Below are 15,360 nucleotides of genomic sequence, written 5' to 3'. Positions count from 1 at the left end.
ATTACTTACTTTATTATTCATTTATTTCCCCCCTCTATGGTTTTCATAAAGGCATTCGATTTATAGAGTACTAGCAAACCTTGAAACTTCATAGTTTTGACTTTTTGAGCACTCAGTTTCAGTGTTATTTAGCTGGACCTGCTATCTTCACGATGAAAACCTCCCTCTCGTTTCACTCATATTTAATTTTCGGTTTCAAAGGTGCGTCTCTGGCATGCCTTCAAAGCCCTGGCATGATACTGTGCTGTGTGGAAAGCGTAATTACAGTTTTAAGATTACCCCGATGATTGTTCTGAACCGAGGGGGGTGAGGATGGTATTACGGTGGACTGCAGACACAAGGATTGCACTATACTTCATCTGTTAACATCAGCACCCCTTGTAAAACAACGTTTATGATGACGACAGTTGTTTCTTTCGCTGTGGTTCACTTTCGCTGTATGTCATCCATGGATTGAGGATACACAGGATTGGGGTTCTGATGTTATCCAATTTATTGGAAAAACTCGTTCCTCCTCTCTCTCTTTTTTTTCTACCTTGTTTGCCATCCTCATGAAGGTCGGATGAGCATTTATTGCTTCTGAAGGAAAAATGTAGGTAATTGGCAGGCCTTATATGTGAATCATGAACAATAGATTGTCAAGAAACACATTGAAGAAAAGTAAACCGACAGAGATGAGAACATGTATTTGTTTTTATAGACTAGTGCATCATGGTCATTGTGGTTTTAACATGTCTCATTATAGACCCAGACGTAATCTTCAGACTTCCTCTGTGGAATTTTGCGGAATGGATTTAAATTGGTAAAATGTTGGACCCACACACCTCTCCACTCTGCAAAGATGTGTGTATACTAAACAGGCCGCTGAACATTTTCTCCACAATCTTTAAAAAGAATCAGATTTGGTTAATTCCCCCATGGCTCGGTTTCGAACATGAAAACGGAGAGTTGAGAGAGAGCGCGAGAACAGATGAAAAGTGAGTTGGGAGTTATCCTCTCTCCCTGTGCCCTCCCCTCCCTCTCTTCCAAACAAAGGGAAGGTTATTTTTAGTGACGTTCATTTTTAATCATCGGAGTGTTTGGAGCTTGATGAGTCTTTTCATGTTGGGCTGAGGAGTCAGCGGCCTCTGGGCCGACCAGCTCCCTTGAGCTTCTCAATCTGACCACAACAGAAGACCACCCAGATATGCTTTGTGTTGAGGTGCACAAAATGTTGTTAGCTGATCATATTATTTGCCAATAAGCTATAATAATATACTATTATGTTTTTCAGTATTACACCATGTTTTGTTGCAATGTGCATCAATGAAAAGTAGTTGTTTTGAAAAACGGGGTTGTGTGACCTCTATTTGATACTATTATGTTAAACACCGTCTAGTAGCTATTTTTGATCACAAAGACACATCCTGTGCTAACACTCTTTACATATGCATCTGAGGGCTTTCATTTACACCACTGTTCAAAAGTTTGGAGTCAGTAAGATTTTATTCAGCAAAGACACATTCAATTGATCAAAAGTGACAGTACTTTTACATTGTTACAAAAAGTTTCTGTTTCACCCTAATGCTGTTGCTTTCTATTCATCAAAGAATGCATCAAGGTTTCTACAAAAATATTGAAAGCAGTTCTTTTAAATCAATAATTTCACTATTACTGTTTTTATTGTATTTTAGATCAAATAAATGCAGCCTTGTTGAGCATGAGAAACTTTTTTTTAAACGCAAGTGTACAAATTCTACTAAGTAAGACCTTTCCAACAGTATGATGCGTAACTATCTAATCTGTATGATATTTTCCAGATTCCTGTGATTATAATCATACATTATTTTATTCATTGTGAAACATAACACCTGTAGCACATTAAAAAGCAGTGCTTAAGATTGATCTAGATCAGAAGCTTTTTGTTTTTAATTAGATACAGTAGTTGCTAAAGTTGAATGGGTTAAAACTCGAAAAGTGAAATATCGGTTATCGCATCGGCCACAGCAAGCTGTTGATTATAGTTTACCGTTATCACACTCAGAAGTTCCATATCTTTGCATCCCTAGTTTTAGACTGTTTGTGTTTGTTTGCATATGTGAGTCACTACGTTTGTGGCATGTGGTTCTCAGCCACGTGGTAAGTGAGTTTCAGTCCATCAGAGTTCAGGAATGTGTAAGCTATCTCCAGCCCTTAGCTAATTAAATAGCACTGATAAGAACATGAAACAACACTCTCCGAGCCCTTAAGATAATCTGGGTGACCTCAGCAGGTCTTGACGACCATAAACTCGACACACACACATACACACTTTTAAATGACTACATACTTTTTTGTTTTTAATCAAAGCTCAATACGAGTTACTGCAGTCTAGACCCACATGGAATCAGATTTACACAGAATGGTCATTTTATGAATAAATTGTACAAATTGCCGTTCGTTTATTAAATAGTTTGCTCTTACGCTTTGCTTCAGCTACTGATAAAACTACTCTTAGTTCAGCGTAGCACTGCATTTAAATATAAACACATTTGCACAATTTTACCTTAAAAACAGTGCAGATAATAAGAAAAAAGTTCACAGATTCAGTCTGGACTTGGTATAGACTAATCCTAACCCTAAAAGAAAACATTCTGCGTTTTTAAAACGCTGAAAAAAGTTCACTTTATTATTTACTGCATTATTTATAAGTTTTACTTTTAAAGACAATCTGGGTTTGTAACTTCAGGGGATCTACGTGCACACAAACACATTTTTAGAGGATATGGGGAAGGGAAATATCCCCAGTTTTGTGCAATTACTACAAATTATAATAAAATAGTATCATTATATAAACTCAAAATAGAGTTAATTTTCCACATTGCTGCAGTGAGGTGAAGTGTAATCGGTGGTTCACTACTTGGATTTGTTTGAGTTTCAGCTCGATCAGCCTTTTGTTGCTTTAGTGTGGCAATAGGAAGCTTTTATACTTGTGATTCTGCAGTGATGAATCCATAATGAGTATAAACATGATCCATTAACTTTAAAGTACTTAATCACTGATTTGAGATGTTTATTTCTAGTCTGAAGTGTCATTTTGCCCATGTAAGAATGTGTTTCTTAAATTTCCATGTAAATGAAGATACACATCGTCATTTCATGCCGCATCTTTCATACATAAAAACATCAGTTTTAGATGGCGGTGTATTAAAATCAGAGTTCATGGAGCTCACAGAAGGAGTGTTTCCAATACACATGTAGACATTTCTCACTTAGATTGTCTGTTTACTTCAGTGGAAAAAAAGGTTTGATTCAACTCATATTTAAACCAAAAATCACCTTTTCCATGAATAAATATGTTTGCAAAATTCACCAACCCGAAAGAAAATTTCGCTTTGTCAGGCCTGATAACCACTGCAAAGAACGTACAATATTTCTGCAATTCACTTGAACCATGAACAGACAATAACTGTCAGTATCTTCAATAAGCAAAGCTGTTGTTTTTTCCAGTGAAAAGGAAAGAGAAATGCATTCAACTCGTCAACTGGTGATCGCATCACAGAGAAATTTTGACATGCTCAAAAGCCTTTGAAAAATCAGTGTAGTGTAGTCAGAAACAGATGTACCATGTTACATTTTCCTCCATCAGTATATTGTATTATGCTAAGATTAGATTTTTGTCCTTTTGCTATTCTGGGGTGGTCTTGGTAATGGTCGCCATGCTTCGTATGCCTCAGCAGGGGTCTGACAGCTCTCTGATAGAAATGTCTTCCGTTTAGACTGAAGGAAAACAGTTGGGATCTGCAGGGTGGCAGGATTTGAGGTTAACGTATCCATTTGCTTAAGCGTAAGGAAAACAAGATGAAAGATTAAATGAGCGTAAGATGAAAAAGCGCCGTCCTCTGTTGTGAAATTAAAGGGGCCATACTCTACACTTTGGACTACATAGAATGTCCCAAAACAGTCGTAGTATTTCACAATCATTTTCTACCCTCTCTCTGACCCTTTTAACACTGACGGCGGTTTTCAGCAGTCAGAAATCTAATTTTGATGGTTATATACAATGAATGCCCCCACCTGCTTTTCTCAAATAACATAAGAGACTCTTATGCATATTATGTATGAATTTGGAATTATGATTTTCACTTCCTTTTCATTCTGTCGGATTACCTTGCTGAAAACAAACTTTGGGAAGCCCGGCATGGGTAAATGTTGTGTTGGTGTGAGTGAAGTGGAGGATTGTTGATAAGTGAAAGGGGGAAAACGGAGTCTGGATTCAAAGCTTCCGACGGCCTTAGAAACTCAAGGGCGGCCCAAAGTCACTCCACCTCTGCAGTGCAAGTGTAAAGGAGCCCTGGGAATCAAACATACCAATGAGAAGCATCAAACCAGCACAGAAACCCACAACACCTATGTAATCAGGCCAACCACCTCTATCCTTTATCTAAACAGTGTGGGGTGAGTTCACTAACCAAACGCAATCCAGTTTAACCAGTAAAGAATGCCAGATTGCCCCCCTGTGTCTTCTATCACACTCAATTAGGTAAATATATCACACAGACAAAAGGATTAAACAAGTCTCTATAAATAACTAAACATACAGACAGTCTGATGAACCCAGTTCATCTTTAATAGTCAGAGTGTGTGTGGTGTGGTCATCACAATTCAAAGCCTTTGGTAAATTGCTTGGTTCGATGAGCAGCACAATGTAAACACTGAAGTCCTAGTTTGTGTTTTGGTCCAAACAGTGGTGTTCTGAGTTTTCGTTTGATAATTTAAAGCGTCTGATTATCATATGATTTTGCCCTCAGTCTGATCCTTTATGTTAGTAGCTAATGAATAGGCTAAGATCACATTGGCTTTGTTTGCATCTCGGTCATGTGTGTTAGGTGTGACGGATGACTGATTGAGGCCTAAACTCATTGTGTTAATGTATATGTTGATACGCAGATCAGGTGCTTTTGCTGTCACATGATGTTAACTTTTTTCTTCACTATCTGGCTGACTAGGAACGTTTTTTGGATCTCTGTGCAATGGTGTCTTACAAACTGCGGTGCGGTTTTGCTTGGATGTCTCGGCCTGATGAAAATGTCAAGCTTTATACACTTAGAGCGAGGAGTGAGGGGCCTACAAAATGCCTTTATCTGCAGTGGGGTTACTTGTGAGGTAAATTTTCAACTTCAGAACAAGACTCTGTCTCTGAATAGAGCTAAAATGTCAGTCTGGTAAATGCCACAGCTTTTTTTCCTCAAGAGGATGGAGGTATAGGAGCTTTTAAGTGCTGTGTCTCAGCTTTGGTCTTTGGTTTGACTGAGAATGTGCTATAAAATACTGAATAATTGCTGTGCTCAAAGCTGTTTTATGAAAACTTTCATATATTTGGATATGATATTGTCACATACTCACTTTTTTCCCTTTGATAGACTCTTTCTATCACCTGTTTTTATGCCAAGCTAATGAATTCTCAAACCCTTTATATTTTCATTATGACATTTATCAAAGGAATAGTTCACCCAAAAAATAACACATGTGAGGACTGGGGTTGTCAATCTCCAAAATAAAAAAGTGCCTTATGCATTCTCCAAAACTTTCTTTGGTATGTTCATGAGAGAAGTAGCATTGTTTTTTTCTTCATGTGATATTGCACATAATTGAGTTACAACTCTACAGGGAAATTCAGTCATAACTATATAGCGACTAAATGGAGGCCTTGTATTTAGTTTTATATTTTATTTTTGGCAGCATCCAGCACATCTTGCGACGGTCTTTATCTTGAGACAGGACCTTAAAAAATAACTGTTTAACATGCATGGCTCATTGAAAAAAAGTGACAAGAGTGCTAAATTCCCATCAAGCAGTTGCAACAAAAATAGTGTGCACGTTTATTATGATTATTACAGTAATGCAAGCAGCACAAAGAGACAGCCTTAGGGGTGTTTTTCATTTAGTTGATCACTGAGTTTTGGGCATAAACCACCATTCATTCAGAAAATACTGAAGCCTGTAATTTTCTTTTTAAATGGGTATTATGCTTTTTTCCTTTGTCAACATTTAGTGTGTAATGTTACTGTTTGAATATGAAAAAGGTCTGAAAGTTACAAAGCACAAAGTCCACTCTAAAGGGAGTTATTCTCTATATCAGTAAGCAGTAGCACTGATTCTAAATTCTCTCTGAAGTACCTAGATTGTATCCTTGAGTTTTCGTCCGGGATCGTGGAAGCCACAAAATTCCTCATTTATATAAATCCCAACCATGGCACAGGCAAAAATGTAAAAAAAAGAAAGAAAAAGGGATGAGGCATGGATGATTTGAGTTAGTACTGTGTTGATGGTAAGAGAAGTGACTTTTCAGAAGCACACTCAAACTGGTTGACCAATCACATTCACTGGTCCAGCCAAAATCAGAGCACACTGCGTTCTTCAGCGGGATGGGCTTCATAGAGACAGGAACTAGACAGACTGGGAAGAGAGGTGCTGCAATAATGTAAAATATGTGAAAAATAATGTTTTTGAACATACACGCATGAAAATGTGTTCTAGTAGACCCCAAAAAACAAGGGTGTAATAGTGCCAAAAAATAAGGGCTTAAAAAAAGATTCTTAATTCATGATTCATTTAGGAATTAAACTGATCGAGTTCTCTGTTAACTCATTGACTCAATGATATGGACACAGCTGTTAACATCTCGCTGAAAGGGAAGATAATTAAATAATAGCTTAAATTCGGATTATTTTATCATACTTTTATGGTGCTTTTGAGTAATTTTTGAAACTTGGAAGTCCCCATTCATTATAATTGCATTGAAAAGAGCGACTGTTTAACAGAAGAAAATCATACAGGGTTAGAAAGAAATGAGGGTTAGTAAATGATGACCAAAATATTAATTTTTGGGTGAACTTTCCCTTTAAGCCGTTGGCTGCTCCCCACAATCTAAGCGATTCCAGGTTTTACTATTGTAGACAAAACGTGACCTCTACATACGCTCATTTTCATCACATTGGCAAGCAAAGCCATACATATGCCCTCTCACACACTCTCCAGAACCAAAGGGCATGTATATTTACGTTTTGTGTGAAAAAATGTATGAACAAAAGGGCAGTTCCAGCATCAAACAGGCCTTGCAGTTTCACATGCACGTACATGCAAGCAAATATCAGACTGTCAATCTCAGTTTCCATGGAGATGAACATTATTTATAGTCTGTCACTCACTCTTCATCGCTCTCTTTCTGCAGGTTTGGAGATGAACATTATTTATAGTATGTCACTCACTCTTCATGTCTCTCTTTCTGCAGGTTTGGAGATGAGAGGGGCTACATACTCTACCCTCAAATAGGGGATCGTTTGGACCTTGTGTGTCCTGCCACGAATCCCTTGGGGCCGAACTCTCCATCTGAGTATGAGTATTATAAACTGTACCTGGTGTCCTCACGAGAGCAGGCCGACAAGTGTGAGGTGATGGGTGCCCCCAACCTGTTGCTCACCTGCGAAAAACCCAACAGCGATATGAGGTTTACCATCAAGTTCCAGGAGTATTCGCCCAACCTCTGGGGTCACGAGTTCAAGAACTTACGAGACTACTACATCATAGGTAAGTGTGTGTGCGTGTGTGTGTGTGTGCGCGCCAGCCAATATCGTAATGACAAGAAACAGAGAGTGCAGTCAATTCCCTACTTTGGGTTTAGCTATTTTTTACCAAACCAGTGTGTCTGCATCTGGTAATTTTTAATGAAGCACCATCTATAACCATAGATGTGTGTACAGAATGGGATTACGCATTCGTAAAAGGAGGTACTGTGCCTCCATTTTTTTTTTTTTTTTTATCTAGCCAATGTTTTTTGGAGTTGGAGTGCAGTAGTAAGCACACATATTCCAGGCATATTGTTCCTTGGTGTTCAAGTTGGTATTGGTAACACATTTTTGAGCCTTGTCATGTTCAATAATCTTAATTTTGTCACCCTCTATTATAACTATTCTTTAAAGTTGAAACTATCCAAACAAGCCAAATTTGGCCCACATATTGTGTTGTATTGTGACCTTCTCAAATATGTGGAATAATTTATCCTCTTATCTGACCTACAAATCCATTTTTAACTTTATGCATTTTGGTTTTAATGTACAGATACCCACACATGACATCCGGGGAGAAAATAACAAGATATCATGGTCACAATTAAGACTTTGTTTCATTCCCTCATTTTAGTTAAAGGAGTTAAACGTGGCCATGATTTAACAAAATTAAAACGAGGGAACAAATTGCTACAATGTAGCCATAAGTTAACTAAAATGAGGAAGGGAATAAATAAAACATGGCCATGAATTAATAAATCGTGTGAATGAATTCTTAATTTGTGGCCACAATATATATTTTTTCTTCCACCTGTCATGCGCAGGGCTCCGTATTAATGTTTTTATATCACACAACCTTTCCCAAACATTTTCAGTGGATGTAAATATTGATTGATTGATTTATTTATTAATTTGATTCACACCCATGAAAAGTGTTTTGTGATTTTTTGTGTGGTAAGCTGTATGATAACTGTTCTTTTATATACACTTGTATTTGTCGCAGCTACTGAAATGGCTCTATTTGACTGCCATTTAACCCTTATGTTGTGTTCGGGTCATTTTGATCCGGAGAGGATTTTCTTTCCCCCGAAAATGTTAGTTAATGTTATCGTGTTGGACTAAAACGTACCGTCTTTGCTCACAAAGGGTATAACTACTTCCCAAAATGTTTGGATCATTTTTGTTCTTTTGACCAATTTAAGCACAGATAAATGAGGCATACGATCAATCAGTTTAAAAAAATAATACAAAACCTGTCCTAATTGAAAGAAAACAACTTGACAAAAAGATTGAATCCAATATTTGGAGATAATACAGCATAGGGAGCAATTTACAAGCAATTTTAAAAAAAATGGCCAGTAATTTTTGAACGGAAACACCAAAGGTGGTTTTCAACAGCGTAAGGGTTAATATGAATTTGAGAGCCCTGATTTAAAATTATTGAATATTAAAAAAGGTTAAAGCCCAGAAATAAGATTTTAAATCATTACTTCTATTTAAAAAATAAAAGTGAATGGACAAACATTTTAGGGAACATTTGCTAATTGCTCAAGTGCAATAATAACACGCGTTAGCCGCAGGGGTTCTGTCCCGTCAAATTTACCTCATAGTTGCTCCACCAATAGATGAATCCATCGATAAAGCAGAGAATATGTGTGCGTGTTACTGTTTGTTCCCTAGGGAAATCACTTTTAATTAACCTATGTTGGCAGTTGTTAATTTCTACAATATGCCCGTAATGAGAAAGAGAAAGACAGAGCGTCGGGTGCTGTGCGGTTTTTGCACACGCTTGTGATTATGTGGATCTTAATTGGCTGTAATGGGCCTGTGAGACTCAAGGGCATTTAAGAGCAGCTAGAGACATCAGCCCGACCAATGTAAAACACACATGCACTGTGTGTTTCACTTCACAAATATCCATGTATGGTGTCTGTGCTGTTGTAAATCACAGATGTAAACTATTTATGTGTTTTAATATAGAATAAAAGCACAGCTTATTAATGTAGGTTTTTGTGGTTTCATCCTGGTGTGTGTGGCTGTGAGTGATGCTTTTAGCTGGTGCTTGTTTCCCCTGTGATCTGCACTGTTTGAAGCTGAGATCTTCTCCCTGCTGAGTGTGTATCAGAGTGTATCAAACGCTCTGAGCTCTTTTGTCAAAACTTTGATCACTGGGCGCTAACTGAGTTCCCAGGGGAGCACTTTACCCTAAAAAAAGCGTTCAAAAAACCCACTGCATTAGATTCCCTCTCCAAAACCTCCCCTTTACCATCCTATTCTGCCAAGCACATACTCACACAGTCGATAATTTACAGTAGTCGCCTTGTTGCATTGCTGACCATGTTAACGGTAAGATTAAAAAGTGTATTACCGTGGACTCGCATGTAGCCTATGCCTTTGTTTGCCAATCCTACAGCTACTCATTGACATTTCAGCTCTGGAGCATCAGTGTGTGTGTGTGTGTGTGTGTGTGTGTGTATGTTTGTGTCACACTGGATTAGACTTGTGGTGAGGGGTTGTTAATTATTGAAAAGGTCTTGTTGGTTTATTTATCAAGGTTAAGCTGAAATATTAGAGATGAACCCTACTCCGTGTGTGTGTGTGTGTGTGTGTACACAAATACATAACCTCCCAGTGTGAGCAAGTGACGCAATACAGCAAAATGAATTATGATCAATAAAACTACATTGTCTGCTAGTGAGCAACGTCATTTAGAATTAGATTTTAGACATGTTTTTCAGTAAATGCATTGTTTTTATGCATTACACATGATTTTGATTTTAAGATTCCAATTTTTAAAAATGTATTTAAATTTGATTTATTTTTAAGATTTAATTACATTTAGATTTGTACTTGAATTTAATATTTTAGATCTAACACTTAAGATTCAGATTTCATATAATTGCATTAAGATTTATGATTTATATTTATTTTTAAGACTTGGATTACAGTTAGATTTGTACTTGTAAAATATACATTTGAAATACATTTAGATTTAACACTTAAGATATTGATTTAAGATTCGGATTTAAAATTTGCATTTAGATTTATTGGATGTATTAGATTTGAGACACTATGGTGTTTTGTGATTCCACCGCTTCTCACGATCACTTATTAATCATCTGTCACTAGCTATATTTCAGCTACAATTCATACTATTACTGTGACGGTTGTTCTTGAAAATACTTTGTCTGCATGATGTTGGCTGTAAATAAATGTATTTGTGGTGTTAGAATATAATTTGCAGTTACATAAGAAACTAATGTGATTACATAATGTACGTTACTTGTAATGCATTACTTTACTCGTTACATCAGAAAAGTAATCTGATTACGTAATGCATGTTACCCCCAAACTCTGCTAATTTCAGATAAGATTGAAAACACCTGATCGTTAGTTTTTTCCACAGTCTGAAAACATCAATAGATCAATGTAGATTTTCAGAGGTTTTCTCAGAAAGGAGAGCTACGGTACTAGATTGTCTTTTTTTAGAACATAATCAGAATGAGCAGCTAATCAGGGTAAATCGACGTACTCTGGTAGACTGGATGGAGCGTGAGCATTTTCTACATACTCTAAAAAATGCTGGGTTGTTTTAACCCAATTTTGGGTCAAACATGGACAAACCCAAACATTGGATGAAAAATGCTATTTAAAAATTTAACCCAACGGCTGGGTTTGTCCATATTTGACCCAAACTTGGGTTAAACCAAACCAGCATTTTTTAGAGTGTAGTCTGAGTTAGGTTTCCTGTTTCCACAGAGTTGTACCTTCACCAGTTGTTGATCTTTAATGGAATCAAGTCCTCGTGTGTTGATATCAAAGACACGCAAAATTCAACTTGTATGAAATTCTCTGTCTGCTGCATGGGAAAAAACTCAATTGTGTTTGCACTTTGCAATAATTCAAGCTGTATTATATTTTTTGTAGATATTTTATAGTTTTCAGTTTTCACATGATTTTATATTTTCTTCATTGGTTTGTTTAATACACACAGTATTACATATTATAATAAACTGTATTATATTTAATATGGTATCTCTTCAGTTAAAGCCAAGCGCACACGGTCCACTCGTGGACATCTGAAAAAAATTAGTTCAAATCTTGTTTTTCCTGCCCTAAGCAAGATAAATTAATCATAATTCACGCATAAAAGAGTTAATAATATTTATTTGATAATTAAATTACAATTTAAAATAATATAATAATTGTATTATAAAATTATTCCCAATTGTTTACCATTTGAAATGTATTGTTACAGTAAAAAAAAAATCAAAGTTGTGAATCAAAGATTATTGGAATATGTTTTACTTACAAATTTGCAATTTCTGAGTGCAAATTGGTTCTACACCAGTAAGTTTTTCAGTGTGGTAAAACAGCAGTTTTTGGTAAAACTGGGTCACCTTTTTGCAACACACTTTATATTTAACATTTGGAACCCCGTATTTGCAGTGTAGAAACGGGAGAGGTTTTTCCAGCTTGTCCACACACTTTATCACATACAATCACATTTATGTATTTTTAGCAGTAACGTTTAGCATACCTTGCTGCACAGTTTGAAGCCATGTCGAAATTAAAACGGTACCATTAAATTTCACACAGATGCCTGCCGCACTGCTCTCTGTGTTCCAAAGTTCAGCGTTTGTGTGCATGTTTGTGTGTCTGCCATGCTGAACCAGTGAGTTTGCCATCTGATGGCTATGAGTAGTGACAGGTCCCTCCCAAACTAGGTCAGCAATCAGAGCCCCGCACCACACTATGTTTGGGGTGTGTGTGTGTGTGTGTGTGTGTGTGTGTGTGTGTGCATGCGCATAGAGTCTGTGTTTATCCCTATGAATGTGTCCGTTTGAATTTCCAGCTCTGTTTCGATTTCTGCATGTGTCGGTTTGATCTGAGCGATCTGTGTGTGTTTGTGTGTGTGTTCCTGATAAAGATCACGCTGTAGTTCTCAGGTTAATGGGATATAGACGGTTTAACACAGAGATTCATTAACCTTCTGGCATCTGCAGCTGCGCTTAAAGTCATTAAGCACACAAAAACACACACATATACACACACCTGGCCTTGTGTAAATGTAGAACCATTCAAAGAGAGTCTTGCTAACATGATCTTCTTAAATGCATTACGGACACTGTGGCCGGTGTGTTTATTTAATCACATGAAGATTTAATTTGATTTTATGTTACTAAACTTTCCACACAGCTAACTATAATGCTCACAGTGACATCAGACATAACCCAACACACACACACACACACACGCACGCAGCAGCAGCAGGGGTGAATAAAGGCTCTTTTGATGGATGGACGTGTGAGCAGAGGGAGGGAGATTACGGTGTGAGGGATTGTGGGAATTCTCCTCACCAGCTGTTCACTAGAGACAGGGTGGAGGAAGATGAAGGGAGAGAATGATGGATGGAGAGAATGGTGTGAGGGAAAGAGAATAGAGAATTCAGATGGTTATGTAGGTGAAGGCTCTGAGGAGTAGAAATGGAAATATTATTGAACATAAACACATTGGCTCACACAAATACACTCAAATGCACTGTTTGATAAATGTATGTGTCCTTGCTGGATTCATTGTTAAAGTATTAATTTAACAACAACAAAAATTACTGACCCAAACTTTTGAACAGTGTACATTCACACTCTTTTGAAAATTTGTGAAAACATGATTCTGTAACTAAATAGAGACATGCAGTAATAATCCTAATGTGCACTGTTAAAAAGGTTGCTGCCTTAAATTAAGTACAATCAACTTGGATGTTTAAGTCATTTCAACTTAAATTACATTAATCTGAATTAAAAATAAAACATGCAAGCAGTTGCTAACGTTTGCCTGTTTACATGGCCGCTCGCTCTAATTAAGCTGAATAAATGTGTTTTTATTCTATTGGCGAATATCCAAGGTTTCGTGCAGACTAACCCGGAGGCACCGGTGCAATCACTTGCATTTTCTCCTGATCATTAAATTTTTGGTCATAATAGTAGTAAGACAACATAAAGAAAAAAAAAACTACTTTTAATTGAACCAATTCAAGTCGAAAATCAAATATTCTCTGATTATTTAATCTTTATGAAAGATGCATTTCTCTCAACAGGTGCGTCCGCTATACTATAGAGATGAGTCAGCATCGTCAACTACACCTTTGCAGCCGACTCAGAAATCACTGGTGTATTAATAAATTATTAAAATATTTTGACAGTCTCCTTTCTGTTTCTATTTGCTTTAAGCTTTGTGTGCGATTGAGCGCTTCATTTATATTTTAAAGGCTCAATAATTATAGTTTGGTATTTCTCTGTAATGTTGAAAAAATGTTAGCAATGTTACAAATATAATATTCTTTCTCAGCCCTGAAACTCAAACCATTTTATGATGCCACCCCCATTTAAGTAATTAAATGAATATCATAAACATGGAATTAGTCGACTATTGGCTTAAATAAACGACTACTAGACAAACATTTAGCCCTAAAATCAAATGTACTTCAAAAGCAACACTGAATAAGAAATTAAGACTTGTTTACATAGAAAATCTACTGCACTGGCAGATATTTGTAGCATGTTTATACTTATGTTCCACACAGCTTGAAACTTGAATTTTTCACTAATGACTGAAACAGTGCACGGGAAGCATCATTTCCAGACTTTGAATTGTCTTGTTTTCAGGCAGTGTATTATACCACTACAGGTTATTCTTTGGGGTATTTTGTTGTGGTCCTAGCACAAAGAAATTGAATGAATTAGCATTAGCATTTTGTCCTGATCCGGACTGCTGCTCGATGTAGGTTCCATTGTGTTGGGTTGAGACTGTGTTGTCGGTTTCTATTACCACATCCAATCCGCTTCATCCCTCCCAGACCATTGACACACTTCTGAGAGGTGCTATTAGTCAACCTATTAAGATAATTACCTCAGAGGAAACGAGACGGAGAAAGAGACAGCCTTCCTCCAACATACAGCACCTTTGTATTCGTAATCGTGGATCCAATCCATTTACATTTTCTTCTTTATTGAACGCAAAATGAATTGGATATTGACAGACAGTGGCCAGTGCTCCAAACATATGATTTATACACCGTTTCAAGTCTTCTGAAGCCATATAATGGATTGAAAGGTTTAAGAAGAGTTGTCATATTGAGTACAAGTTACATGGACCACTACTATTTAATCTAAATTCAAATCTTAATGAATAACAAATCATACAAAACCATGTTTTTGTTCAGTTATCAAGAACTACAAGCTATATCAAAGCAACAAGACACTGAGAAAGCTTGTTCTTCAAAACTCTGAAGACTTGTGAGAGGCCAACAGTCGCTTTGAAGAAGCCACAGAGTTCAGTAGCTGAGAATAAAATATGAAGTCAATCATATCAAGAGCTCTGGCCTACATGGGGTGGTGATACAAAAGAAGCCATTACTCCGACAGAACCATGTGGGGGGGAAAGCATAAAGCAGACCTAGAAAAGATTGTGTGGTCAGATGAGACCCAAGGTAGAGCTTTTGAACAGAATTCAAAGGTGCAGACGCTGCCCACACCTTAAAACGCCATACCTGCAGTGAAGTATGCTTGTGTAGCATCATGCTGTGGGCCATTTTTGACCAGCAGGGATTGGGCATCTTGTTAAAATAGAGTGAAGACTGCATTGTGCCAAAATACAGGGAAACACTGCAGGTGAACCTGAGTCAGTGCTGAAAAACTGAAGCTTCGAGATGGTGGCTCTATGTAATCTTGAAAGGGGAAGATGGAGTATGTATGCAAATTAAAGATATCTCCATTGTTTCTTTTTAAGACTTTTTGTATTCTACAACAATGTGACATTAAAATAACTAGGTTTG

At 37.0% G+C, this 15,360-nt stretch overlaps 1 protein-coding gene across 10 annotated transcripts in view; it reads left to right on the top strand.

The window, feature by feature from the left end:
• efnb3a (ephrin-B3a) overlaps nucleotides 1-15,360 on the top strand; it is a 40,546-nt gene that overhangs the window by 7,691 nt on the left and 17,495 nt on the right. For all 10 annotated transcript variants that reach the window (XM_079599446.1, XM_079599444.1, XM_079599448.1 and 7 more), the window contains one exon: nucleotides 7,253-7,548. In XM_079599446.1, the coding sequence (XP_079455572.1) occupies nucleotides 7,253-7,548 (296 nt within the window). The remainder of the gene's footprint in view (nucleotides 1-7,252; nucleotides 7,549-15,360) is intronic.

This window comes from Phoxinus phoxinus (assembly GCF_949152265.1).
Source record: "Phoxinus phoxinus genome assembly, chromosome: 23".
In the NCBI taxonomy this organism is placed as follows: domain Eukaryota; kingdom Metazoa; phylum Chordata; class Actinopteri; order Cypriniformes; family Leuciscidae; genus Phoxinus; species Phoxinus phoxinus.
Note: the sequence above shows the minus strand (reverse complement) of the source record. Positions and strands in the feature narration are given on the sequence as shown.